The sequence below is a fragment of the Myotis myotis genome, unplaced genomic scaffold, assembly GCF_014108235.1.
Source record: "Myotis myotis isolate mMyoMyo1 unplaced genomic scaffold, mMyoMyo1.p scaffold_m19_p_4, whole genome shotgun sequence".
Taxonomy (NCBI): domain Eukaryota; kingdom Metazoa; phylum Chordata; class Mammalia; order Chiroptera; family Vespertilionidae; genus Myotis; species Myotis myotis.
In genome coordinates this window covers 126,194,903-126,205,436 of record NW_023416346.1, presented here as the reverse complement: position 1 = coordinate 126,205,436, position 10,534 = coordinate 126,194,903, and the positions used below count along the sequence as shown (strand labels likewise).

General features: G+C 36.2%; 1 protein-coding gene across 1 annotated transcript in view; it reads left to right on the top strand.

Moving 5' to 3' along the window:
- The first annotated feature begins 6,632 nt into the window (after window positions 1-6,632).
- The window catches only part of GLRA2 (glycine receptor alpha 2), a 181,136-nt gene continuing 177,234 nt past the window's right edge, over window positions 6,633-10,534 (top strand). Inside the window, exons 1-2 of the mRNA XM_036305214.1 lie at window positions 6,633-7,185; window positions 9,277-9,410. Coding sequence (XP_036161107.1) covers window positions 7,118-7,185; window positions 9,277-9,410 — 202 coding nt within the window. The 5' untranslated portion in view covers window positions 6,633-7,117. The remainder of the gene's footprint in view (window positions 7,186-9,276; window positions 9,411-10,534) is intronic.

The window sequence follows — 10,534 nt, the reverse complement described above, 5'->3', positions numbered from 1 at the left end:
GCATTTCATCAAGATGAAATTAGCTCTATTGTTTTCTATGAGGAAGCATCCTCAAGCAAACAAAGATTTGATAAAACAATTTCTTGCCCTCTCTGATTTGCCTCAAACTCTACTTCTTGGTTCATGTCCATGGTACATTAATAAGTCCTTTCTTAATCTCTATTTTTTTAAGTGGGGAAATAATGCCCATATTTTAGGATGACCATATCTCTGCAGGAAGTCCCATAAGACTTCACGAGGAGACCTGATAAAGGATGTTGATATATTAGAAATCTTTCAACACTTTCCCTGAAGAAATTGACTTTGGGACTCTTAATAATGGGCTTTCCATCTGTCACTTGTGTGTATGTGGAATTCAATATAATAGAAGCCAAAATGTCATCAAGAAAGTGACACTTACTGCAAAGGAATAATAAACATAGCTATTAAAAATAGTTGTGGGCATATAGTAGATTTTAAGTGACTTGAAAAATAGCATCAATCATATATAGGATGAGAAATAAGTTTATTCACTTGAATAATAACTATAAAAAGTATGACTGTCAGTTAATAAACATGCTGACTTGGGAAAATTGATCAACTTATATGAACTTGAGATTCCTCATTGGAAAAATATGGCAATTAATCATTGTTCTGCCTACCACATGGTATGGGTATTTTGAAAATTGTAAAGCATTCTGTATACATTAGAGGTTATCAGTGTCAGTAAATAATACTTATTTCTTTTTAAAAAATATTTTTATTTATTTCAGAGAGGAAGGGGGAGGAAGCTTGAAACATCATATTGAGCTTGCAACCTGGGCATGTGCCCTGACTAGGAATCGAACCATGACCTCCTGCTTCATAGGTCGATGCTCAGCCACTGAGCTGTGCCAGTTGGGCAATACTGATTTCAAATGATACTTTTGAACATATTAAATGTCTTTACTTTTTTCTTTTATTTAGAATTTTTTAATAGTAGCATCATATAGACTAAATATTGTATATTGATCCTTATGACACTACTAGTGGTCCGGTGCATGAATTCATGCACATTGAAAGGAAATTAATTAGAAGAAATATTTTAATATTGCTATTTGCCCTTTCTCTATAATAGAAGTGTCAACCAAATTCACGATCGATAATGACAGGTTGAAACACACGAGTGCGATTGGCGCCAGCGAGATCTTTGTATGTATAGCGCATGCAGGAGTTAACTTAGCCTCTTATATATATAGATAAACTTGCTTACTTGAACCTGCTTTCTGATTTAGCTAAACTTTTCCCAGCCCAGTGAAGCACCCTAACTTGTCTTTCAGGTAATTGTCAGTAACACAGCAGTAAATATCAACACAAAGCAGATTATTATTATAGATCACACAGGGAGAACAAAGGGTAAAATATTTAACTGCAGCAGTGTTTGACTATATTCTGTACAGTGAGAAAACCTGAAGTTATTTTCAAGGTTCACCATTTCTGTCTTCTTTTCAGTCAGGTCAATTTCTAAGTTTTCTAAATCTCTGTTTTTTGGGTAATGAAAAGAAAATAGGATTCCACCAAATCTCCTATCTAACTATTCCAGGACTTCTGTGAGGATCAAAAGAGATGAGGCATGAGAAAATGCTTCACAGACATTTGGTTAAAGTGTAAAATGTTTCTACATGGCTATAAAGCAAGTTGTGTTCCTGGGCTGAAGAAACTCCAAGGAGGCGAGTCGCTAGGGAGAGGAAGCGAGATATTGCTACATGATGTCATTACCCAGCACCCACAGCCACCGTTTCTGGGCTGGGCTGGGCTTTGGGCTGCATTTTGCACCATGGGGTCTTGGCAGTGTTGGCTGTGATTTGGTGGGGTGTCACTCTGAGGTGGTGGTGGGGCCTGTGTCCCACTTGGGGGAAGCTGAGTGTTTGTGGGTGCCAGGTCCATGGTGCCATGTCTCTGTAAATGGCTAGTGCATGTCACAGCAGCTCCTGCATTGAGTATCTGCCCCCTGGTGGTCAGTGTGTCATAGCGACTGGTTGGACAGTCGGATACTTTGCATATTAGCCTTTTATATATACACTAGAGGCCCAGTTCACGACATTCGTGCACAGGGTGGGGTGGGAGGGGGTGCCTCAGCCCGGCCTGCATTCTCTCGCAGTCCGGGACCCCTTGGGCTAAGCTGGAAGGTGGACATCCCCTGAGGGGTCCTTAGAGCTGCTGCTGAGGTAAGAGAGACTCCTGCCACTGTTGCTGCGCTTGCCAGCCTTGAGCCCGGCTCCCCCTGTGGGAGTGCACTGACTACCAGGGAAGAGCTCCTGCATTGAGCGTCTGTCCCCTGGTGGTCAGTGCACATCATAGTGACCATCATTCTGCAGTTCGGTCGATTCGCATATTAGCCTTTTATTATATAGGATTATTATATAGGTCAGAATCTTCTCATTTATCTGACAAGAGTAAAAAAAAGGCTGCCACATGCCTCAATCAGTTGTAATTTGGTAAACTAGAAGCATAGGTAGATTTGACTTCAGGATTCTATTGCATTGCAAATATGACCTTTCCAAGCTCTGAGGCTTACTGTACTTGAAAGTATAATTGTTCAAGGGACAAAATCAAAACATGAATTTCAGTAGTCAATAGATGTTAAGAACTTAGATTAAGAACTTAAAACACATCCTAAGCTATGATTTAATATGACTTTTAAGAGTATTCCATACAGAAATACTTTATGTAACAATATTACCATCACTTTACCATCTGTATTTTATATATTACAAAAATGAGACTTATTGGGATTAAAAGGCTTGTGCAAGATCACATAATTGATTGGTGTTATTCATTCTATCTATATGCATCAAGCACATCAGATTCATAATCTCCTACTTGTATTTTCATCTCATGCTATAGACTCCTGAGCCACTGAGCTTGGTTTCCTTTCAAATAATCATAGTTCTTAAATTGTTCATTTCCTCACATGTAATTTTTGACAGAACTACATATATTAAAGTATATTGTTTTGTTTAAGTAGTACTTCTGGGTGCATTTTAAATATTGTATTTGTATCTTAATTAGCATTGATACCATTCTGATTATTGTCATTAACATTGAATGTATGGGGATACAATAGTGGACCAAAACAAATGTTGTCCCTGTCCATTACAAAGCTCATTATCTAAGCAATTAATCATACACATGTATATATGCAATGATGACCAGCTCTTTGAATCAGAGTTGCTGAGTACTCAGAGAGCATATAATAGGGAGAGTTAATAGAGTCACGCAGGTGATGGAAAGCCTTCTTGAGGAAATAACACTTGAGCAGAGATTTGAAAAATAAGCTAAAGTGAACAAGACAAAATGGGAGGCATGAGCATGCCATAGGATTAAGCAGCATGGCAAGCATGAGGGACTCAAAAGAGACCAATATGGCTGGGGGGAGGAGAAATGAGATGAGTAGGGTATGAGATGAAGGATAATGTAAGCATAGGCCAGACCTTGTAGAGCTTTTAGGTCATATTACATTTTCTAGTTCTACCCAAAGATCACTGGAGAGTCATAATGTTAAGAGGTGTGACATAATTAGGTTTGGATTTTTGAACAGTCATTCTGGCTGCAGTGTAGAGAATGAGGTGAAGGACGATGTGCTGTTGGTCCAGGTAGATCAGTAAGGTAGCTATTGCTGCAATAGAAGCAAGAAATAAAGGTAGGTCAACTGGAGTCATAGTGGTTGAGATGGAGAGAATGGACAGATCTTGGAAATATTTGAGAGATAAAATCAATAGGGTGATAAATGAATATGGTGGATGATGTAAAGGAAGTCTTAGAGATGATGCCTTGGTTTTTGGTTGGTGACAATGAAACAGGCACAGTAGAATAGAAACATCATTTGGAGGAAGTATTAAAGATTTGATTTGAAATGTGGAGTTTGAGGATCCTTTGAGACATTCAACAGGAATTGTATAGGGAGCAGTTAGATATACAGGTCTGGATAGAAATACATATTTGTATATCATCTATATAAAAGGATATTGGAAGTTATGGATGGGCATAATATTGTATACTAGTAAGTGAGTGTAGTATAAGAAGAGAGGGCCAAGAATATAGCCTTTAGGAAATTCAACTTTCGTAAGCCAGGTAGAAGAGAATATGTCTTCCAAAGAGATAGAACAAGAGGCAAGCCATGAGTTCACTGTGTCACAGTCAAGGGAGGAAAGTACTTTGAGAGCAGACTGCTGGTTGCTAGGGACAGAGCAGAGGGGGGAGTGGGGAGCTATTAATCAAAAGGTATAAAATTTCAGTGGTGCAAGGTGAATACGCTCTAGAGACCCACAGCATGATATTGTGCCCATAGTTAACAATATTGTACACTTTAAAAATCTGTTGAAAAAGTAGATATCATGTTAAGTGTTCCTACCATAATAAAACTTTCTTTAAAAAAAAAAGACCGAGGTGTTCAGTGTCATGAAACTGTCAAGTAAGATGACAATAAAAAGTATCCTTTAGTTTTAGTTACATGGAATTCAGTGGCAGACTTAGTAAGAGCTATTTCTGTGGATTGATAGAGCTGGAATCCAAATGGAGGAGAGCTCAGAAGTAAAATGAGGAGGCTAGACTAGATCCTCTGTAAAGTTCATTCCAACTCTAAAGTAGTTAATTTCATGCTGTTAGCCAGAGTGTCCCTTTGTCACAGGTTTCCCTACCCACCCTATTCCTGGTTAATAAGAAGATTGCTATTGAAAGAAATTATTTGCAAAGACTGTCTTACTTTGAGCAGCATTACAACCTCAAATCAATTTGGGACAAATCATTTTCTTCTACTTTCACACACACACACACACACACACACACACACACACACACACACACACAACTTTTGGAAAGAATCTGGAGCATAAAAATCTTGTATGGTTTTTCCATAGCACCAACTGGAATTGATTTTATTTTTGGGGTTAGGACTGCAGGGATAAAATCAGGTCTAGAGTTTCCATGTGGGTGCATTTGGAAGTGAACAGATTCGACGATACAGTCCAGAGATGTCTCACAACTACACTACACTGTCTTCCTGTTAAATTGAATCACTTTTTCTGGGCTTTGAGAGTTAAGGGAACACATCTCAAAGAATTGATTTTGTATGTAAGCAGAATGCTTGGGCACTGCTGCTTTTCATTAAGAAGAAGTTCCTATATTTTCACTGGCTTGGTGGGAAAGAAATCCAATAAAAGGGTGTACAGACCGTTGCTACTCGAAGTGTGATCAGTAGACCAGTTGCATGAACCTCAGCTAGGAACTTGTTAGAAATGCAGCATCCCAAACCACCACCTCGAACCTACTAGATCAGAAACTGCATTTCAACAAGATTCTCGGTCATTTATATTAACAAGAAAAAGTGAAAAGAACTCACAATTCCTTCTCATAATTTTTTTCTACTTTTTAAAAATATGAAATTCTTTGTTACTCTCCTATGAAATTCAAGCTGATCTTGGGGAGATTCATCATTTATGGACTAAAAATTAATCATATTCTTTTTTAAAATTAAGACCTGCAGTGGAGTGCCAAGGTGACTAACAAGGTAATTTTACAGACAAATGTAGCTTATTCACCCAGCTCGTGGTTAAACATGCATTTTTCAGTTCCCTTACCAGAAGCTGCTAATTACTTGCACTGAACTATTTACCTTTCCTCCTTTATTATTAATAATACTTATAATTTTAATTTGAAATAGCAAGATTACCTGTCATGCTATTTTCTGTCTCTTTAGCCAATTTAGAAGAACTTCACTGTATTACATGACCCTCCCTAGTGATTAACATCTGAAATGGGCAGATGAAACCACCCACAGTCTCACCCTTCCTTGCTCCATTTCTTATGCGGAGCCCTATTCTAACCTTTAACCAGGGCAGGAAAAGATTGCTACTGCCCCCTTCTGGCCCATTGTATTTTTTCTTCTTCTACAAATCTGAAACTTCAAGAGGATGCCCAAGGATTTTGAGCCACTGAAGAAAACTCAGCGGAAGGGGTTTTCCCTAGTAGAGAGGTAAAGAGATAGTTTGGGAACAGGCGGCTAAAATCAAACGAAAACACTCAATGGGTGAGGAAGGTATAAAGGGCTTCTAAATTAATGTATCAATCCCCACGAATCTTTCCCTGCACACAGGCTTCTCTATGCCAAGGAAATATCCCCTGCTCTTCAGCACAGGACTCCCCTTCGCTTCCAGGTTCTACTCATAGTGGACAACTCACTCCCCTATTATAATTTCAGTACTCCAGATCCTGTTTTGTGCTTCCCCCAATTTCGTTTTCCCACGCCTAGACCTCATTCCCTTCTCTTTTCTGCTTCAAACTCCTGTCCCGCCCACCCACCGACAGACTCGCATTTCCCGGAGCTCAGACCCTCCTCTCCTTCACCCACTCCGTCTACCCTGACCTCTGCTCTTCCTTGGTTGTCATCGCACCCTCTTCAGCACCCCTTAGCTGAGCTGGCAGTCACTCTTCGCCTTTGAATGACAGACATGTCCCCTCTTGAATGCCTCTCCCCGACCCCCGCCCCAAGCGACTGAAAAAGGAAACATGCGCACTTCAGAGCTAGAAGCTGTCCTAGTGCTGAAATTTATAGGCTGGGTAAGATCACGTCTCCGTCTCTTTCTGTAGCCCTCATTCCAGCACAGGATCTCAGCATCTTTGCTCTCTTCTCCCCACCCACTCCAGCTCGCAGAGTCCTTTCGTCTCCCTCATTTACAACTTATTTTAAAAAGAGAACATTTTCTAGAGAAAGGGGATTTGCTAAACAGAAAGGACTTAAAAGCCACAGCAACCAGACTTCCAGCATGGCATTGTCACCAGCCCCCTTTGCATGGTGATGCGATTAAGGTAGCAGCTTTTTTTATTATTTAGGAAAATCAGCTGGGGGATCATCAGTTCTAAGGCTTTGTCTTTCCTGGGTTAACTGATGGTCCCGAGCTCGGTTTGACCTGACCACGATGCTTAGTACTGGCACTTTTTGTTTTTTCTCAGCAAACTATACAAACCCAAATCTCTTTCTGATTTTCAAGGAAACTAGATTCCTGCCAGGTTTTGAATCTGGACAATAGACAGATACTTTGTCCTAGCTTCTTTCTGGAATCATTTCGGGGATATTTTCCACAAGATCACAGAAACAGGAATGAACCGGCAGCTAGTGAACATTTTGACAACCTTGTTTGCATTTTTCTTAGAGACAAACCACTTCAGGTAGGTGAAAAGACTTTGCATGTTGATATTTTCCACATGAAAACTGTTCGAAAGATAAGATGTCATACAGTTTTTCTCAATTTCCTATGCCCCAGACCATATTATTTTAATTTTATGGGAGAGAGTTAGATTTCTTTTGTTCTTTTAAAAAGCTTAATTATGGTGGGAGGGGTGTAAATTTTCACAAAGGCAAGTTTTATGATATATAACTCCACTCTATGCATTTCAACATATTTTCACAGCCAATGTGATATTAAAGTAGTCTGATGAGTTGCATGCTCTTTAAATTTCTATGTAATGGTGAATTTTTGGCTTTCAAATTCTTCGGAAGTCATTTAAAAGGATCATGTGGTGGAAGTGATTGGATTAATTTGCCAAGATCATGCTCATTTTATATGAGATATAAAAAAAACCTAATTCTTAGCCAACTTGGGACTTCTATTGTATTTCAGCAACTAAATGCATACTATGAGGACTACAATTCAGGAAATTTTTTGAAACATCAGTAACATTTCAAATCTCATTTTGCCACTATATTTTACTGTTCAGTATAGTTGAAATTGATTGCCTACCAAAATGTAATTAAAATGACATCTTTGTATTTATATATGCATGTGAAATAGACTATGAATAATTAAAATAAGTGAGAAATCATTATTTGCATGCTTGCATTTTCTACCTAATTTAAAAATTGTCAAATCAATTGATACTTCAAAATATTAGATTATTACCAATAAGTAAAATAGCCAACCTAATGAAAGATAGATAGGAGATGTTCATACAACAAAGTGTAGAACTCTTCATTTAATTTTCACCAAATTTTATGGTATTTTTTCACAGAACCAAGAGAAATGAAACATATAGCAGCAATGCTCTGAGTACTGGGAAAACCCACTACGTTCCTTTCAGGTCCACACCTCCTACTATGATTAAAAAAAAACTGTAGGCTGGGTTTTATTAGAATCATCATCATCATCATCATCATCATCATCATCATCATCATCATCTTCACCTTCACCACCACCACCACCATCATAAATCAAATAGTACTTGATTAATCAGATGATTCTGCATATAGGAATGTGAGTATTTCTAGATGATCATATCAATTTTTTAACTCCTACCAAATGTTTGCATCATCTTTGCACTTATATTTAATATTACTTCTTTGAAAAACTGGAAATAATGTGGTATATTTTTTTAGTTATAAAATTAACAAGACTTAAATTATTAAAAACAAAGCTTGTAAAATTTCTTCAGGGTAGAAATCAACATTCAGTCACCACTATATATTGTGAAATAATTCATTTTTACTACAAACTAAATATGCTCTTTTTTTTATAAGCCCTTTAAGGAAAATAAAAATTTTCCAACCAACATTCAGTATTTTTGATCATTCAAAAGAGAAAGTAATTTAGAAGTTCTTTTCTATGAATACTTTATTCCAGTTAACAATTTAAATGCTTATGTATAAATAACAACTGATACAATAATAGAAGTACAGGCATGCTCATTGTTGACCTATTTTAGACTGAAGTTAAATTTCCAAGTGACGATTTTCTTTTAGACATCACATTGAAAAGTATTAATAGTTGATAGCTGGAATAGAATCTAGCAGGTGAGAAAATAAGCAATGGGATAATTAGTTCATGCTTACTTTGTTCTGTCTATATTTCTTATAAAAAGTAGAGGACTTATTTTAAGGGCTAAAATGCTGGAAGAATCTTTTTTCATGAGGAAATGATTTTAAGACAATCACCTAAATTTTAGAAGTTATCATCTTCATTTCTCTGTTGACTCTAGAAAGAAATAACGTCAACTATATGTCCATAAAAATCTATACTCTAAAACTATGCATATTGTTTCATCTTAAACATCTTATGTATGGCTTAAGTTTAAAAACTTAGGAGATACGACTCAGAATTTGTACCTCTCATCATTTAAAGTTAACTCTAGACCAGAAGTTGGCTAAAGAGTTTGTAATTTATTTTCTTCTTAGTAACGTATCAAATATATTTACAAAACATTCTGTATTAGTTCTTAGGCGATGAGAATGGAATTATTGCTAAAAAGATTTAATGATGTGTTTAGGGCAGCTTTCTGCAAAGACCATGACTCCAGGTCTGGAAAACAACCTTCGCAGACCCTATCTCCTTCAGATTTCTTGGACAAATTAATGGGAAGGACATCAGGATATGATGCAAGAATCAGACCAAATTTTAAAGGTATGTTTTACTTAAACTTATGTTAAGCCTGTGGGAAATCTTCTAGACATTTAAATAGTCTTTAAAAAGTTTTCAGGTCTTTTTATTATAAAATGGAAACAAGTATAGTATTTATTTCAATTTGGAATTCTTTTGAACTAGTCTATTTAATAGCTTTAATTTTACATGTTGCTTGCAACTTTTGAAAACTTTCATTTGTGTTCTGTTTCATAAAGAAAACTAATGTCAGACATTATTGCCACATTCCCTATTTTCTCTTAAGTAAGAGTGTGATTGGAAATGAATACAAGAGCAAATGAGGGGCTTCACTTGTATGAATGTCAACCAGGACTCATATAAGATTCAATGGTTACACCAAAATCCTTGGTTTGGGTTTTAAATACCTATTCCCAAAGTAAAGATTAAATCTCAGCATAAAACATGCCATTTTACACATTTTCAGGCCTCTCTCATTTTTAAATATTGTGAAAGGAGGCTCTAATACCACATCAGAAAATTTTGATTTCCTCTTGTTTAAACATTCTTATTGTTTATTTGACATATCTGAAATTAACACAGAAGATAACAGAATTATAAAGTGCACATGTCAAAGATGATACTTTCTTTGTTCAATTAGAAACAAACCAAAAAATTTGGTGTTATTGTTGAACATTACAAAAATGTAATTAATAGTCTGAAGAAATTACTTTTTAACTATTTGGTTTATTCTTATTCTGAATCAGAAAAATACTGTAATAAGAACCAATCACTAATAATTGGATTATTTTTAATCTTTTAATTTTTAAATACATATTTTAAATGCTTTAATTTTTTAAATATATATTTTAAATGACAATTGCATTTTATCTTATACTTTAATTTAATATAATGCATTGTGAAATGTTTATAATATTTTATAAGAGGAGAAACCTATAATATTCTAGATGTTATGTCACAGTCCATGCATTGCTTTGGTTCTGCTTATTAGAAATTTAATTGGTTTGCTTTCCTTGAGTTTTGATTAATTTTTATTATTAGCAAATGTGAGCATAAAAACTAAATTCTAAATTCATTTCTTCTTTAAATGCTACACCTCTGAATATACCCAGCTAAGAACACATTTCATAAAGAAATACATCAGAATT